The sequence below is a fragment of the Gymnoscopelus microlampas genome, assembly GCF_963454915.1.
Source record: "Gymnoscopelus microlampas genome assembly, chromosome: 20".
Taxonomy (NCBI): Eukaryota; Metazoa; Chordata; class Actinopteri; order Myctophiformes; family Myctophidae; genus Gymnoscopelus; species Gymnoscopelus microlampas.
The window spans coordinates 29,598,743-29,618,280 of record NC_139957.1 but is presented as its reverse complement, the minus strand read 5'-3'; the positions used below and the strand labels follow the sequence as shown (position 1 = coordinate 29,618,280).

General features: G+C 43.0%; 2 protein-coding genes across 4 annotated transcripts in view; one reads left to right on the top strand and one right to left on the bottom strand.

Annotated features, from left to right (window-relative positions):
* Nucleotides 1–1,439: 1,439 nt before the first annotated feature.
* Nucleotides 1,440–4,526, top strand: LOC311036078 (ATP-dependent DNA/RNA helicase DHX36-like; the record flags this gene model as incomplete). The annotated part of the gene is made up of 1 exon (XM_084044602.1): nt 1,440–4,526. The coding sequence occupies one exon, from the start codon at nt 1,440–1,442 to the stop codon at nt 4,524–4,526; it is 3,087 nt and encodes a 1,028-aa protein (XP_083900728.1).
* Nucleotides 4,527–9,963: 5,437 nt separating this feature from the next.
* The window catches only part of bahd1 (bromo adjacent homology domain containing 1), a 30,351-nt gene continuing 20,776 nt past the window's right edge, over nt 9,964–19,538 (bottom strand). For all 3 annotated transcript variants that reach the window (XM_084045723.1, XM_084045725.1, XM_084045724.1), the window contains exons 3-7: nt 16,693–17,102; nt 15,884–16,043; nt 15,390–15,469; nt 14,161–14,252; nt 9,964–13,990 (exon numbers count right to left, since the gene is read on the bottom strand). In XM_084045723.1, the coding sequence (XP_083901849.1) occupies nt 13,798–13,990; nt 14,161–14,252; nt 15,390–15,469; nt 15,884–16,043; nt 16,693–17,102 (935 nt within the window). In that variant the 3' untranslated portion in view covers nt 9,964–13,797. The remainder of the gene's footprint in view (nt 13,991–14,160; nt 14,253–15,389; nt 15,470–15,883; nt 16,044–16,692; nt 17,103–19,538) is intronic.

Genomic DNA, 19,538 nt, shown 5'->3' with positions numbered 1-19,538 from the left:
GCAGTGCCCCGGGACCAGAGCCTTGGGACTGGCATGCATATATCCCAATGCATTTTTGGTGTGGACAGTGGGAGGAAACCTGCATGAACAGGGAGAACAAATACCCCAATCAGATTCGAACCCAAAACCTCTGGCTGTGAGCCAACAAGGTTAACCAATGAGCCATGTGCCATGGTACAAATCCCACATTCCATTGTTTAATTTCAAAATGTCAGAGAGCAAGTATGTGAAAGTGCGCAAAGTACTTACATTGTTCTTCTGAGTGGTAGAAAGGAAGCTTTAATGTTCCTCTAAATATTATAATAGAACTAGAAAGGTGCGCTCAATAGAGTGCAAATCTGCAGAGCTGCGAAAGACAGACACACTGACTGACTGGTGGAGATAATCAATGAATGTGTGCCCTGAGGCATGCTGGGTAGTCCGTCTGCTGTCCAATGCAACAGGATGCAACAATATGTTTGTTAAAGGTACGCAATGTACTTTGCTTACGACTATATAGCACATTATTTCCCATTGAAGTAATAAGCTGCATTCATAAGCAGCAAATCCCACCTTCCCCGACTCTGTAGACTGAGGGGTTTCACTGCAACCCCACATTTTATGTTGCCTTTAATTCTGACCGACGTGGGTCATACTCATAACCACGACTTTAAAAAATGGGCACTTGGATGGTGCGGTGGTAAGGTACATGCACACCACCGTGGTGTCGAGGGGTTAAAATCCACCGCGGTGCATCCAGCTTTGTCGAACGTCTGTACGAATACAATTGGCCGTGTTCAGGGGAGGGAAGCCGGGTGGGGAGTGTGATATTAGTCAGGCACGTACTCCTATGGACTGGGGCGGCACTTGTCGCCTGGGCAATGCCAGCTTAACGGAAGTGTTTTAGGTGGTGAAGCACAGGGAACCAACCTTGGGGAGGTACCAAACGGAGGGGAGGACGTGAAAGAAGACAGAAATTTAGAAGCAGCTGTTGCTGAAGGAGTGCTAAAATGGTGAAACGCGCCGGTGAAGCGTCATTTTTCTCCGCACTGAAAAATATTTTGTGTGTGAAAAATATTCACACACAAAACAAATATTTTATAATAATATGAATCTTATTCAGGGATGTACTTCCTTGGCCTACTGGCAGCATGTACACAAACAGACAGACGCTACGCTATTAAAACAAGACAGGGTATAATTCCCTGTGGATCTCTTACCACGTTGATGATGTCACACTGATGACGTCAGTCTCGTCCAAATATGGTTTGCCAGATTAGTAGCGGATGGAACGGATGGACAGATGGACGGATGGACACGCAAATGCTCTTCTAGACGTCTAGAAGTGCAATGCTGTAAAATATTCCATAATGGCTGGTGATGTCATGGTATATCATAAATGATCTGTATAGCAGCTCCCAGACCTCAACACATACCATTTGTACAACACAGTCATAAATATGAGTTATGAATGTAATGGGGCGTGGGAAAAGAGGCGGAGAAAAGGAGGTCAGGGGTACGGGGATGGAAGTAGAGAACGTCCACCACCACATCTGAAGGGACGCGAGATTGGTCTGTTTTACGCACGTAAAGGAGCCGTCAGGAGGAAGCAGGCTGATTGTAGCTCACGAGTGGTGGTGCATATGGATGCGGCCAGAGAGCAACATATCAACAATCTGCTTAACTCTGTCCAAAATGACCACTCTGGCCCCGGCACACACAGCAGAGATGACAGACCCACCACATCTGCTGGCTGGCATGTAACTAATAGATATGGTCACAGTTACCTTAATGGAGATACCCCTGAAGAGGATGAACGGAAGATGGTGTTAGAACCAGAAGAGCTGGAAGAGAGAGTTAGTGCAGCACAGGAGAACGGACCTAAGAAATCATGTTACTTCACTCAGATGGCAGTCAAAGATGAACCCCCTAACATGTGGGATGATGTAGAAGATGAGGAGAAAGGGAAAGTCCAAGGGAAAGAGGGGGATATGGAATACCTGTTCCAGGAAGTGGTCAGAAACAAAACACAGGACGACTACTTGAAGAAAGATCTGAACAGCAAGAAAGGAGACCCCAAGTACCAGAATATGCTGAAATTCAGGGAAAAACTGCCATCTTACACCAAGAAAGAGGAACTGGTAGAGTTGATCAACTCTAACAGTGTCCTGGTGGTGAGTGGGGAGACAGGCTGTGGAAAGACTACCCAGGTCACCCAGTTCATCATTGACGACTACATCAACCGAGGGATGGGCTCCCTCTGCAGGGTGGTATGCACTCAGCCCCGAAGGATCAGTGCCATCTCTGTAGCAGAGCGTGTTGCGGCAGAAAGGGCAGAAACTGTTGGGGATGGAAATACTTGTGGCTATCAGATTCGCCTGCAGAGCCGTTTACCACGGAAACAAGGTTCTGTGCTATACTGTACAACAGGCATTGTTATTCAGTGGCTACGCTCTGATTCATTGTTGTCCACGATCAGCCACCTTGTTCTGGATGAGATACATGAGCGGAACCTCCAATCTGATGTTCTCATCACCATCGTGAAAGACCTGCTCATGACCCGACAGGACCTCAAGGTCATCCTCATGAGTGCCACACTCAATGCCGAAAAGTTCTCCAAATACTTTGACGACTGTCCAATGTTCCACATCCCAGGGTTGACGTTCCCAGTGGAGGAGTTCCTCCTGGAGGATGTGGTGGAGATGATCAGGTATCGCCCCCAGAGGCAGGACAGATGGCCCCCGAGGAACAAGAAGTTTATGCAGGGGCACCAGTACCGACAGGAGAGGGAGCAGATAGAGGCTAAATATGAAGAGAACTGGCCCTGCTTTATGCGCACATTACAGGACAGATACTCTGACAACACCATTGAGGTGCTAGAGATGTTGGACAATAATGTCAACATTGACCTGGAGTTAATCAGGGAACTGATTCGCCATATTGTACTCAACGAGAAGGACGGAGCTATCTTGGTCTTCCTGCCTGGTTGGAGTGACATCAGTAGTCTCCATGACCTACTAAAGGCTCAGCAGATGTTCAGATCAGATCGGTTTATCATTATTCCACTGCACTCCCTGATGCCAACAGGGAACCAGATTCAGGTGTTCAAGAGGCCTCCCCCTGGTGTAAGGAAGATTGTGATTGCTACCAATATAGCTGAAACAAGCATCACCATTGATGACATTGTGTTTGTGATAGATGGGGGGAAGATCAAAGAGACCAACTATGACACCGACAATAACATCAGCACCCTGGCAGCTGACTGGGTCAGCCTGGCCAATGCCAAGCAGAGGAAAGGGCGTGCTGGCAGGGTGTGTCCAGGAAAGTGCTATCACTTATACAACAGTCTCAGGGCTAGCCTAATGGATTCCTATCAACTCCCAGAGATCATGCGAACACCACTGGAGGAGCTCTGCTTGCAGATCAAGATCCTGAAGCTGGGGCCTATAGTGGAGTTCTTGGCAAAAGTCCTGGACCCTCCCACTGAAAAGGCAGTCAGTCTGGCCATTAAACACCTCATATACCTGAATGCCTTGGACCATACTGAGAATCTGACAGCACTGGGCTATCACCTGGCTCGTCTGCCTGTGGAGCCTCACATCGGGAAACTAATCCTGTTTGGAGCCCTGCTGGGCTGCCTTGACCCTATCCTCACAATCGCTGCCTCACTCAGCTTCAAAGATCCTTTCTTCATACCTCTGGGCAAGGAGAAGATGGCAGACATGAAGAGAAAAATCCTGTCCAGAAATTCAAAAAGTGACCATCTAACTATTGTCAATGCCTTCCAGGGCTGGGAGGAGGCTAAGCGGCGTGGAGCCAGGTATGAGAGGGACTACTGTTGGGAAAACTTCCTGTCAGCCAATACACTCCAGATGCTGCAGGACATGAAGGGTAAATTTGCAGAGCACCTAATGTCAGCAGGCTTTGTCAGTAGCAGCAACCCCAAAGACCACAAGTCCAATGTCAACACAAAAAATGAGAAGTTGGTCAAGGCGGTGATTGTGGCTGGTCTATATCCTAAGGTGGCTATGATAAGACCAAAGTACAGCAAGACGAGGCCAGGGGTTAAGGTGTACACTCAGTCTGATGGGAAGGTGTGTATCCACCCCAAGTCTGTCAATGCTGAGGAAACTCAATTCAACCATACCTGGCTCATCTACCACCTCAAGATGAGGACCAGTTCTATCTTCCTGTATGATTGTACAGAGGTGTCCCCGTTTTCGCTGCTATTCTTTGGAGGAGACATTACCATCCAGGAAGATGGAAATGATGAGACCATCGCTGTCGACCAGTGGATTGTCTTCAGGTCCCCCAAGCGCATCGCCCACCTTGTCAAGAGTCTGCGAAGAGAGCTGGATTCCCTGCTTGAATACAAGATGCGTAGCCCTGCTCCTGTGGACTGGAATAACCACCAGTCCAAAGACACAGCCGTTATTACAGCCATTGCCGACCTCATCACCACCCAGGAGAAGTCCACGGGTGGCGGAAACCTCTCGCGGTTAAACCAAATCGGCACACAGCACCGATTTGGTTTTAGGAAATTATGAAAAAGAATCAAATTGAGCACTGAACTTCAATTTCGAGTTCCCTGCTCCCACATGGACAAATTAAGCAAGCATACACAGCATGTTTGTTTTCCAAAGGAGGGAAGAGGACTGCTTTTTTTTATTACCTCAACATCCTTAAATCACTTGACCACAATTTACAATTTAGGCATTTAGTAGACACTCTTAATCCAGAGCGATTTACAGTAAGCAGGGTAAACACGAGGCAATACATCAAATGCATAGAAATAGTAATCTAGGATCATAGGTAAACCAAGAACCTATCATCAGTCTAAACAGTATAATATCAAAAATTCTAAATTACATTTTAACCTTTGCATAAGCCTGCAAGGTCGTCAAGGCTAGGGTAAGTTCTACGGCAAGTGCTACGGGTGAAGGTGGAGTCTGAAGAGGTGAGTCTTCAGATTACGGCAGAAGATTGGGTAGTGAGTGAGGGATCATTTGGAGGGCCTTAGAATCAGAATCAGCTTTATTGTCACATCACAGGTTTACAGAGTAAAAAAGTGGGTGAAATTCGTTTTCGTGCATAGTTCCCTTTGTAACATTATTTCCATAGAAAAAAGGGGAAAGAGAACAGGGGGGGGGCAAGAGGGAAAGGAGATCAAACAAGAGAACACAAAGAAACAACCAAGTTATCTACATATTTACACAAGTACCTGAGATAAGATATAAGGTGCGTGAGCATAGCAGAAGATTTATACTGTGCATAATATACTTATGGACATTAGGGTGCTAGAAAAAAAACACAATACAAAGGACAAAAGTCAGTGCATTGTGCATGGGTGATTGTGTTGAGCTTCATGATTTAAATTCATGTTAGCCTTTTAACAAACTAATTCCCAATTTGGCATTGATTATTAGGCAGTGCGATTAGAGTCTGTGTGTGTGCGTGCGTGCGTGTGTGTGTGTGTGTGGCTATGTGTGTTGCTGTATTCCCTGTGGTGCTGCCTGAAATGCGTGCGTTTGGCTTCTTTTTTTTATAGGCGGCCGTGATTAACACATATTTAATTGAAATGTGCTTTGATTAAATACAAACATTACAGAAATTAAAACGATCACAACATGCTTCTGTTGCTCTATTGTAGTTCGGCAGTAATATTCCCTAGAAATATTCTGTCAATAGATTATAATGGCCTGTATGACCACGTGTCATTTGTAACTAGACCAAATGCAAAATGCAACAATCGAACTTTGGGCGTGAATGGGGCCTTAGTGTGGTAGAAAGAGGATTTAGCAGTCACAGTGGATAGTGAGAGGATGAAAGCAGAAAGGAATGAGTGAAAGTGGGAGAGGTCATCTGGTTGCTACGTCTTGCGCCAATCCTTTCAGCTGCCCTAAGAGGTTTTCACTCAAAAACACATACAAATTCAAGGCATTCCTTGAATTTTTATTAGTTAAAAAAGACTATAACTAAGCTAAAAACTAAGCTAACTAAGCCACTTCCTATACAAACATGTTTCCTACTTTAAGATCAAATTAAATGCGCGTGACGTCATTAAAATACCGTTCCACCGGGGGAAAAAAATCACCAATACACCCCTGAATAGGATTACTGTGATTATTGCGAACGCAGCGGAAGGAGGCGCGCCGAATGTGGACCCCTGACCTCCAGTTATAAAAACAAAACAACAAAAAAACGAACCATGGATTCAAACCCAAATTCTACTTAGGAAAGAATTTTGTATAGACTAGGGCCGGCCCCAAAAGTCCAAAGGTTCAAAGGTTTGTTCATTACATTGATGTTAATTCAAAGGTTTGCTTATTTACTTATTTTCTGGCTCGTGACTCACATGACTACTCATTCTGCACTTTCTACCCATCTGGTTTACAGAGGATACGGAAACGGTCTGTATGTGCATGTAGTTAAAGTAAACATTTCAGGATAAATAGGGGGGGTGGGCGTATCGAAGGAGTACAGAGGTGGGATAACTGAATGTGGATAAACTGTCAAACTATCTCGAGGGGGGTTCAACACAGTCAAGTTGCGCTAATTACTGTAGCTTGGCATCGGAGCAATAAAGAACATCTACTGTACTTGCCTACAAAAGCCATAGAAACACATAACTCCTTAATGGCAACAGCTGGTGACGTCATGATACGTCACAAATGATGTGTATAGCACACCCCAATTTGTGACGTCATGATACGTCACAAATTATGTGTATATAGCACACCCCAATTTGTGACGTCATGATACGTCACAAATTATGTGTATATAGCACACCCCAATTTGTGATGTCATGATACGTCACAAATTATGTGTATATAGCACGCCCCAATTACAGCCTACTGTTTAAACAACAGAGACTGATCAAGTAGCAATTTTAAGTGTTTTATACATTATATTAAAGTCTTACTGTTAAAAATATATTAAAATGTATGCACATGCAGGGCCAGAATGGCCATCAGTTCTCGAGCTCAAGAAGCTCTTCGAACAGAATGAGAGAGAGAGTGAGAAATGTCGGAGAGTCGCCAAGCTCAAACAGTTCTTTGAACAGCTTGGCCAGGAGTGTCAGATGGAAATGAAAGGGAAATGCCCCCCTAGGACCACAGAAGCCATCGTAGAAGGCTCTGCCGTCTATGTTCAGACACCCTGTTTAGAGCCAGGGGTCCCAGTGGTCAAGGACGAGTCTGCGGTAGCTGCCAGCCCTGAACCCTCGGTGGAGGCACAGGAAGAGGCAGAACCTGCAGTCGAGGTAGCCTCGTTCCCAGCCTCACTCATCTGCGAAGAGAAGAGCCTGGTCACGACCTAAACCAGCAAGTGTCTATAGGGACATGACTTCCGTCGTACGTGTTTCCCCCGGAAACAATCTTTTTTTACCAATCACAACACTCGTTTCATTCACGGAAAATGTTAACAGATTTGCAAAGCATCAACGTCATTTCCTTGGGTGGTACTTCCGCCAAATTCAACCACTTCCGTTTAGACAACCAACAGCCAAGTTCTTGCCCAGCGTGCTGTCGAGGAGCCAAAATGGCTCAACAAGCTCATTGAACAGGAGGATCCTAGAGAGAGCAAGGAGGTGGCGAAGCTCAAATATCAGCCGGTCCTCAAGCTGAAGATAGTCCTTGACCAGGAGGAGGTGGCAAAGCTCAAATATCAGCTAGTTCTTACGCTCAAAAACTGACAGTTTGACCATAGGGTCAAAAGCAGGACCATCCTACTCTGGTGATGCAGGATATACAATGTTGGTATACCAGGGTTCCGCGACTGCGGCGCTCAAGACTCTGCTAGACAGGAGGGTGAGGAGGGCAGTGATTCAGGAGTCCCGAGTTGGTGTTGGCTAGTCTGCATTCGCATCGCATACCAAGGTCCCAAGATGTTCAAATTTTGTCTAACCACAAATAACGGGTGATCTTGTGTTGTCTGTCCGTGGCAAATCTCGCTAGCCACTATGCCGATCAACGCCAAATGTCTTGTGCACCCATTGTGTCTTGTGTCTTGTGCGCACATTCACAATGTGAAAGACATTCACATTGTGAATTCATTTTATTTTTTTGGGGGGAGGGACACTTATTCATTTTAGTGCATAGAAATATACAGCAGTAATACATAAAGGGATTAATAACAAAACAAACAAGAAAACAGAGTAACAAAACCGCACAAAAGGTGAGTGAAAAAAGAAAAGAAATGGGTTATGCGGAGGAACAAAAAGAACAGAACATATATAAAAAAGAAATACAAAAATATATAAATAATTGTGCACCATAGCTCACTCAAAACAGAAAAATAAAGAGAAACCTGAGAGGTCCTCCCACCAAGACAGGTCAGAAGCCATCAACAGTTGAGCAAAGCAGCAGGCTAGACGTGCAACAGATCAGAAAGTCATGCTTGGAGTACTGAAGGCATAAATAATGTGTGAGAAATAGGCCTAAACTTTGCCCAAATCTGGAGTCTATGACGCCAGATACCATAGACGACAGGCGTCATGGACTAGCCACAAGAAGTCCAAGATCCACATGAAGCCATGCTTGTTATTAGACCCAGTCTTGTGTTTTTTCACATAGTGCGTTTCTTCTTTTTTTCTCCTTTTTTTTAATACTCAACTAAATTTGATATACTGGATATGGATTGGAGTCATACATTAAAGATACAAGACGACTAACATCACGGACTGGCCACAGCAAGTCAGAGATTCACATATAGCTGTGCCAGTCCCATGTGGATCGTGAGATCCATATGATTTGAAACTTTTTTTTTAACCACTTAAACTCCAGCATCCATATCGTGGGGACAAGCTCTAAACGCACTGCGTCGCAACGCGTTTTGACCTTGAAGCCTTTTTCAGCAAAAGCTTTCCCCACAATAACAGAAAACAGCGTTTTCTGTTACAGCGTTTTTTTTTACGCGTTTTTCAGCAAAAGCTTTCCCCACAATAACAGAAAACAGAAAATACCCTAGTATAGAGCCCTGAGGGACTCCGGTCAACCATATGGGGTTTAAGTGGTTAAGAATTGGGACATCTGAGGGCATATAGAGGTAAGACACCCCACCTCTGCAGACTCCCGGAAGCAGTGCCTCCTCCGGCTTGGCAGGGTGCTACTGGATGCAACTGGCAGTGTTCACGGGTGGGAATCTGGCAGATTGTGTCCTTTTTGCTGCACTCGCAACACCTACTGCAGCAGGGAGGGGGATAAGGCATTGACACCCTGGGCATTGTGTGAGAGACAACATCCTGCAAGTTTCCTTCAAGGTCAAAGAGAGCGTGAGAGAGAGACTGGCCAAATTTTCATATAGGACCACATTTTAGATCTAAGAGCCAAGTTTCCTCAAAGACTGACACTGGGCGACCTGGAGACAGACAGGCACAATGTCAACTGTGCACCATCGACAGTTAGTTATATTGTCTACAGCCTACTGAGGTATGCCTTGACAGTTGACAGTCGCAGAATCCAGTACACACACACACGCACGCACACACGCACGCGCACGCGCACACACACACACACACACACACACACACACACACACACACACACACACACACACACACACACACACACACACACACACAATGAAAAACTATTCAGAAAATAATAATAATTAATTATTTTGAAATGCACTGTGCCTCGAAATCCTACCCTACTGTATGTCCTCATAGAGAGAGGTGGAAGCAGGAAATGATGACTAACAGGGCTCTGCATGGGCTTTCCTGTGCAGTGGATAGATGCAGACATTACATAAACACTGATGAATGATAACAGAATTCTGGACAGGTGAACAGAAGACTGTGTGTGTGGTGCTGTGTCACCTGGATGTCTGCACAGAGAACAGGATGGTCTCACTACTGGCCAGCGTAACCTACCACATTAGGAGTCCACTAGTATACATTTAGGGCTAGGTCTGTGTTTCTGGTAATATTCGTGGTGACTGACAATTTACTTAGTACTGTATGCCACCATGTGGGACAAATCTCTTACTGCAGTTGTAAATGTATTGATTTGGGCCTTAAAGATCACAACAAAAATCTGTTCAAACTCATATATTATTTATTACAATTAAATATTTTCTTATATTACAGAGGTCCATTTTAAACCATACAAATACTCTGTGCTATGAATAATATTTTCCAAGATTTTCCCCAAACTCCATGCTAGTTTATGTACTAATTTCACACCTGGAACCAATGGTAAAGTATCATTTTTTGTACACCTGGGAATGAACAGAAATTGACGCTTCGATTCCCTTCTCACTCTTTTTGGTACAAACAATTCTTTGAAGTGATTCAAGATGAAACCAGCATCATTTCACAAAAAAAGAAGAAAAGAAGAAAAAAAGGCATTTGGAACATACAGTAAAACAGCAAATACTTGTCCTTTCAATGGAAAAGAAGCTTGGAATATAGGTAATTGGGAAGAGGCACGAGGGGCCATGTAAGACATAGTATCTATCACACATCTTAATTAAACATAATGAGTCCGTCAAACGATTCCTAAGGCAGATAGAAGTTTAGTGGTCAGGAACGCCTAAAGGGGTGTTTTAAACTGCAGAGCTAAATCAAACCAGTGCTAACTCCCCTGAACTAAACTGAAAGGTAGTGAACTAGACTCTCTCTCTGACTCTGCTATATTGTGCTGTGTGATTTACACCCCTATCATAGTTCAAAGAACTGTGGTGTCTGAAAATGAAAGTGTTATAGCGCAATGGTTCTCACGTTTTCATGTCACGGACAAATTGATATGTATTTGGCCGCAGACCCCCAACTGAAAAGACTTTGTGCCAGGGACACCCATAAGAGAAGATTTGTGTAAAAAAAAATCTAAATTATTCATTTTTTTTTACAAATTGTTCAAAAATAGCAGATGTACATCTGCTATTTTTGAATAGCCAACGTATAAAATATGGATTAAGAGGTTAAAATGATTGTGATGCAGTATTATATTTTTTTTTTGCTGGGGACCCCGCATTGAGAACCTCTGTTATAGCATGTCAGAGTTTTGCTGGAAACTGATAATAACCTTTGGTTTCTTCAGAAGGCAGGCTTAGAGGACAGGGCTGGAGTCAATTATTTTTCAAGTCAGCTCAACATTTTATAATAATGACCAAATTGAAAGAAAAATATCCCATCTCCATCATTCTCCATACAGTAGATTGGATACATTGAAATTCAATTACTGAAATTAAATATGAATATTTTCTTTTTTATTATTCCAATGCATTACCACTCCTTGATTCAACAGGATGTAAACTGAATCCGTGTCACTCGGGGAGGGAAGCAGAAAAAGTAGGCAGGTGCACTGCAAAATTCTGAGCTTTTGATAATTTAACTCTGCGTGTACACACAGTAAAACTTAACACTCAGGATTTTGCAGAGTGTGTTGGTATTTCAAGTCTGATTCAAACATTTGATCAAAAGTCTGAAATGACTGTAGGAGTGCTGATTTAGGGTCACTTTTGCCTTTCAGATGATATGAATGAGATGTCAGAGGGAGCCTGGTGGTGGGTGGTCAGTGAACCAAGATCAGCAGTTACACAACTATAGGCTACGATCTATAATCAAGCTGTTTCTAAATGAAAGGCTGGGAATGTTCAATAAGGCAGTAATAGCAAGAGCATGGGGCGATGGAGGGATCGGTGTGGTTTAAATCAGTGTACAGTATAAAACTCACCAGTGTGCTAGAATGAAGAGGTGGTAAGTCATATCATACGAAAGAAAGTGAGGGAACAGAAAAGGGGGAATAAGAGGGAAATGGTACTAACGTCCCATTCAAAATTCAAAAATTACGTATTTCCAACTGAATAAGACGGGGTCTGATAACACCGTGTGGATCTCTGACGTCATGTTAATGAAGTCATGAAGATGACGTCATATTGAGCGGGTTGTGAATTCACAATATGTGTAAAATACTTGGCCTACTGGCAGCATGCACAAGAAATGTGGCGTTGATCAGTCCAGCGCTTTGTAAGATTAGCCGCCAAGAGACAAAGCCACACATATACCCGGGGCCACTTCTAGACACCCGTAGGTCTAGGTCCTATGTGCCACACTGTAAAAAAGGGTTAACGCGATTCACTTCAATTTCTATAGGAAATATGTCATTTTTGTGGATTGAAAGGGTCATGCAGTGAAGCATAATAGGCCTTAAGCCAAGGGACATTTTGGTCCGACATATTTGTGTCTCTGTTAGTTATCAGACCTAATTAATATTGTATCTAAAATCCTTCTAAAACACTTCCTTCCAAAGCAAGCGTTAGGTTTTTAGTTTTTCTCAAGAGACGGGACATAATTGGCTCCATAGTGCAAGACAAGCCCACTCAATCACAGAAAAAATACAAGGATGGATTTCAAAGACTATTGCAAGCGACACACATCTTAGTTGCTTCATCTTAAGGACAGTGCAGCTAGGGAGAGGCAATAAGTTAGACCTCCTTTCTAATCAGGAATGAACTTTGTTCTTCTAAAACTCTATACACCTCTTCAGAATTATATATTGAAAATAAATAATATGTTCTCAATACAGAAATAAATACATTTCTTTTAGAAACAGGAATGAATCATCACATATCTAAATGCTACAGTGAATACATTTCTGATCATCTCATCCATGAACAAATGAAAAATATGTGAGTAATTGATACCATCTGCCATGAAGAGAGACTCATCCTGATATATAAATGCAAAATATACAGTTGGCTGACACGGAGATCAAATCTTCTGGCCAACATTTAGCATATATAAAAACAAGATATTCCTAGCATTGGGGCAAACAAATGTGAGTATTACAAAATTACCTTCCTGTCTTGACTTATTGGTTATTTTCACACCGTAAAATTAAATCACACAAGTCTGCTTGAATTGTGCTCTTTGCTGAAGTAGCAGCGTGCAAAGAAAAATAATTAAATAAAGGTGTAATGTTATGAAAAATGATCTATTATATTTGATCTCTCTCAGAAGTTCAGTGTTGAAGCGTATTTAGGCACCACACAACTTAGGTTTGCTGTTGGCTCCTTTTGTACAACAAGGGTCAATAGATGGGTGTCTAAAACCAACCCTGCTGTTGAGGAAAGTTCTCTCCATTTTCTCAGACTACATTTGCTAACAGACTTTTGCTTATGCATGTTGACAGAACGGCAAGAAATGAAGACTCTACAGCACATCTTTTCTATGAAGCCTATATGTGTACATACCCTCACACAAGGCTTGTGTGAGTACTGCATATGACAAATATGATTATGATGACCTTATCTACTAAGCAATATCAATTTCATCTCTTCACTTTCAACACTCTATCTCACGTTGTTACTCTTCCAAGTCCAACCACTGTAAGTAGGGGTACATCTCAAATATCATTAGCCAGTGTATTTCATTGAGATAGTTTGCTTATCTCCTGTCTTTTCACATCTATCAATTATCATATTCCTAAGACCTACGGCAGCATTTCTACAGCAGATTACAGTCTATGTTCTTCACAGACGCAACTCATACCAAGGCGACCATATATGACAGCGACCATTTACATTGCCATAATATTCTCCTAAGTATTGATTAGCCTATTTCTCATAGTTTCCTAATGTGTAGCATCTCGAGATAAATGAGACGTAATCCTCAGTAAAAAGAGCTCGTTTCTCAAGTCTTCTGGCTCAATGAGCCACAGGGGACTTATATCTCTGTGACAGCAATTCAAGTGTGCCTCTCCTCTGGTGGTGGTTGGTAACACAGCTAGCAAATGTTATGGAACATGAAACTCAATAAACCATAATAGCATTATCTCATGTCCGATACTGGATGCGGTCATACTCTTTGTGGTGCTGCTACTGCAGATTCTTGAGGAGACGTCCGTAGCGGAAGTCGTAGACGTGTCGACAGACAAACACCAGCTCCGGGTCGACGTCGTCGGGCACACAGCGGTGGGCGGGGATGGCATGGCCGACAGTGGACGGCACCACAACGGAGGTGGCACTGTCAGGTACGCCCTCGCTGCGGCACTTCACCAAGGCACAAAATCTTCAATAAACATGAAAACGGAAGTTCTTAACAAAAACACATTTTGTAAAAACAATCGTCTTTTACCTCCAATATACAGTATCCTACGCATCAATGTGATCGCCATTAGCACTTATTCATCCTTCTACATGATCAATCATGTCCAGAAATTATAGTGATGTCATTCTTACCGACAGTACTGTGCCAATGTCAGGACATAGCACTTATCTTCTATACAGGCCACACTGTTTATATCCTGGTGACGAGATGCAAATATCTCATTCTAGGGACAAGAAGAAAGGAGTGGGGGTGAACATAAAATCATTAAATGTATTAATTCCCCAAAAAACAAACCAAATCCCTGATCACCTTATTATGAGCTCCTTCACAAGACTATCGCCGCGCCCTTTTGAAGTTTATTGGTCGATATTTTCTAAATAAATAAGGTATCAACAAGTCAACAAGTTTATGTAAGAAGAAAGTTTGGTAGCAGTCGGACATACTGTTTAGGAATAAGATGTCAATGTGTTTAAAATATATATATATTAGTAGACAGACTTTAGCAGTTCTTGAGGCTACTTTGTAGAGTGAGGCTAGATGAATATCTGTAGTATCTAAACTTAGTAAGTTTCAAGTAAAATGCACTTACAGTGTAGCAGACCTTTAATTACAGCGCCCCATCAGGCCAATTACGGTCATATTGTGCAAGCAATGCACAACTTCCAATCATTGGTTCTACCATTTACCATCTCACAGAAATTAGCAAAACCACAGCAGCATTTCCTGCTGCTGTGCACAAACCAGCACAAAAAACAATAGGGTTTCAGGCCTTCAGGCTTGACCCCCTGAACATACTCTACAAAAGACTACATCTGTATAATAACTCTGTGTACAGATACAATTAAGAAAGAACAAAAGGAATACTTCCCCCTAGGGAGCAAAAGATCTATCACTGTGCACAAGCTCCTTCTTGGTTGTGTTTACTGTTTATCAGAGTTGTGATGAACAGTCAGACTGCTTGTGGTTAATTGTTTTTAGAGACTGAACAGAGTTGTTTGCTCCTGAGGGAGATTACTGACAACAAGAAGCAAACACAACAGCGGCTGTTCCTAAAAGGAATACATTGTCGTATGTGTGTACACGCGCGCGTGTGTGTGTGTGTGTGTGTGTGCGTTTGCACACGCTTGTTCTGCTTGCTTTTGCATGGTACCGTATGTGTAATTACAAAATCAACCTCAAAATAGCAAACTATTTTAATAGCACCAACAACTTCTCAAAACACAATAAAGAGTGTACAAAATAAGGCATTGACAGAACATAGCTGAATGTGCTGTACATCATATGACATGGATGAAAAAGCCCTAAGGAATGTAGAAGAAACTCTTGGGAATAAGACGTGGCATAAATTTGGGCTATTCACCTCGCAATGCATGCTGGGATTGCGCCCCCCCTGCGTGTGTTCTGGCCGGTAGTACCAGAACAAACTCATCATCATCTCTCCTGAAGAAAAAGACACACAAAGATGGAGGCACTAATTGAGATGTATGATGGTAGCATGTTTCAAGCAAGATTACAGCTATCATTCTCTAACTAGCTTTTATAGGTACAAATATATAATGATGCATGACTGCGCCGGTGTTGAGCACCAAAAATTGCAGATCTTAAACTTGCAGATCGGCTATTTTCGGCTTTAGGATTATGGTTAAAAATGGCAAAGAATTGGTAAAATGGTATTAATAAAATCACTATCCTAAAATGTCAAGTATAGTAAGTAAGTAAGTATAGTAATACAAGTGTGTGTGTGTGTGTGAGTGTGAGTGTGAGTGTGAGTGAGTGTGTGTGTGTGTGTGTGTGTGTGTGTGTGTGTGTGTGTGTGTGTGTGTGTGTGTGTGTGAATGCGTATGCGTGTCCTACCTGACTCTGGGTCCTCCCAGAGGGCAGAGATCTTGGCCACAAAAGGCAGAGATTTCTTCCTGGATCCAGATTTCAGCAGAACCGTGTCTCTGACCTGGATCACCTCTCCATCCCTCTGGACCGCCTCAAAACACTTCCTCAGCACCAGAGTCTCTTCCCCCTGGGAACACACGAAGAACTCAACCCATTAAGACCTGAGACCCGATTCTGCAAATGTCTTCTAAATCCTTTTCTGAAAAACTTACGTTACTATATCAGTGGTGCACAAACTGTCAATGTCAAGGACCCCCAAAATGATATGTATTTAGCCGCTGACCCCCATCTCAAAATATTTTGTTCCCAGGACCCCCAGAAGCAAAGATTTTAGTTACAAATTTTCGCTTTAAAAAATACATATATTAAACACATATTTTATAATAGCAGATCATAGCGTGGCATGAAGTGACACGCTGTGAGCTTGTATATCTGCTATTTTTTAATAGCCAGCGCTAAAATCTAAAATGACACCGATGCTTTCCCGGTTTTAATGGGCTAAGCAAGCACACCAAAGTTAGCAGAACTACAAGCTCACAAAATTTGGGTTGCATGACAAGCCACGCAACTAAGCATAAATCAGGCATTAGTATGAGAATTGTACACTGCTGTAAAGTCTTTGACTTGTAATGCATGACTGTGGTTTCGAGGAAACGTTGACGATTCAATTATGTCGGGATGAAAACCACTGACAATGACATCGATGTGGCTGTCACAATTCATTACAAATGTTCTTTTTCAGGTTGTCTTGTTCATGGACGATTTTGTCCACATACCACAGTGAAAACCTCCTTCTGAAAGGGCAGGCCCACCGCCCGCCAGCCATTGGTGTCTTTCTGCCGGTGGCTCTTCAGCTGTTTGATGGCGGCTCGTCCTCCGACACTGGCAGAGCCTGGCTTCTGTTTCTTATCCCTGTGGGGCGGGCAGACTGCCGGGCCGATGCCGTCGTTGCCATGAGCGCCAGACCTCGACCCGCTGGGCGCCTTGGCACTCTGTGGACACTCCCTTGCCACCTGTGGCGGCGGCTGTGGTTGGCTGGGGTCGGAGAGCGGTGTCTGAATGTGGGGCACCGATTGGCCGGCTGGAGGCACAGTGGGCACGGGGCAGCCTGTGAGAGTTCGGGGGGTTGGAGAGATGGGGATGAAGGAGGGGCTATGATGGTCGTTCAGGGCTGATGAGTAATCGTCTGATGAGATAACAGAAAGGGAGGGTTAGAAACAAACACACACACACACACACACACACACACACACACACACACACACACACACACACACACACACACACACACACACACACACACACACACACACACACACACACACACACACACACACACACACACACACACACACACACACACACACACACACACACACTCCTAAGGAGTGACCTATGGAATTAGCCTTCTGACCACTGTGGAAAACCACTCTAACGAGGTTACATAATAGAGACATGAATGACAAACCATTCTTAATTAGTTCTGCCAAGGCAAAAAAGAGAAGGCAATTAAAGCCAATTAGAGCTTCTGTCAGAACACACACAATATTCACACCAAGGCTGCAAAATATCAATTTTGCTTCTGTCCCATGTGACACCCGCGCACGCACACACACACACACACACACACACACACACACACACACACACACGCACACACACACACACACACACACACACACACACACACACACACACACACACACACACACACACACACACACGCACACACACACACACAGTCACACACACATGCACACACGAGGGAGAGAGATGTGATCATGTGTAATTAGTGCTGTTGAATGAGGTCATGAACAGGCGGACACATGCATACTTGAGTGTGTACTTTGGTGAAATGACCACAGGCCTGTTGAAAACCTGCTCCAAACCCTTGAGCAAATAGTTTTCGGTGCTCACGTGATTACTTCACCCTGTCTTTAAGCTGAACAGACCTAGCTTGTCTGCTTCTGTGGTTCTCATTCAAACAGAGAGACAAAGGGCAGACACTTTGTGTTGTGGCACACTACCTCTGACATTCCAAAATGGGGGACTCAAAATGTCAAACATAACTGCAATTCTCAGCCTATTGAGACTCCTTTTGGTACAAAGATTAACAAGGTGATTTCTAACTCAATAGCCTTATCATTGCCCTGCATTTTAAAAGGGCTGTATCAGGAATTCATATTCCTCCACATAACCAGCCTTTCCAAAACTCATCTTCAGCAAACACACACAATACTACTGTAACTATTTGGAACCAAACAATCAATATAAGCTATATTATGGAGTTTGTAAATGTGGCAGCGCGACACTTTTCTGCAACAAAAAGCTTGTACTTTAATGTCATGCGTTTCTTTCTATTGTACACTGAATCATAGCCCCAGAATGGCTGATATTCCATACACAGTACAGCTATAGAACACTCAATGCAATTTCATGGGGGGGGGGGGTTCACCTTTGGGGCATTCTAATTTGTCATGCTCTATGTGTACTCACCCAATAATGAATTGCTGTGACCCTGTGACTGGAGGTCAGTTCTTGTCATATAGTATCAAATCCATGTGAATGTTATGGAAGAAAACAGGCTATATTTTGTAAAATATCTCCACTATTCCACAAGATTCACACAGGCCATATCCTCTGTAAATGATGGAATTGCATTCACAGCAGCACTAAATGCATGAAAACTTTCTTGAATAAGCGCATATGTAATCACAAACTGTCAGGTGCGATTTCAATTACCCCACACCATCTGCAACGCACCTGGCAATTGGTGATTATGTGTGCACTCATTGAAGAAGGTTTTCATATTATTAGTACTGCTGTGAATGTTTAATGTTATGAAATTGTGTGTTCTATGGCTGTATATACGTAGAAAGCAGGTACAGTAAGGTAAGGTAAAACTTACTGTCCCCAAAGAAGCAATTGGTTGTGCAGCGGTTTCACATTAAAACCAGTATACAGTCACCCAAAATCACACAAGGTAATTAGATGCAACATATGGAAAAAAGTAATACATGCAATGTATAGAGTACAGAAGTCCTGACGTCACTCGTTCATCCCCAGGTTCGTAAAGTAATTTCGCTATGGAGAATAACATTGGGTCATCTTAGAATCGTCTCATATAAGAATTGTGGTCCAAAAATAAACAAACTGTCTCGGCGATATTGTCAGGGAGGAGGTTCTGTATCGTTTATGATAGTCAGTCACTTATATTTGATACAGTCTGTTTATAGCGAAAATGTTACTAATTTGGCGGAAGTAACATTATCGTTTTCTCACCGTCGGTTGATGCTTCATATCCATAAGAGTAAAACCGCCAGGGTCATTTGTTTATTTTTGGAACACAGTTCTTATTTGACGCGATATTAAATATGTCTATGGGGATTCAGAATGGGGGTGTAAAACCGAGAACCAGGTAGACAAACCTAGGATGTGTAAATTACGTCAGACTTCGGTGCTCTATAGAATGAATTCTAGGACCACTGGAGAACTTGATTCATACTGGATACTAGACTCCTACTCTCAGAGTTAAACAAACACCATCTTAATTAGTACGTACTGTGTAATATGCAATATTAATGGAACGTATCACATGTATCAATACGCCCCAGTATCACAC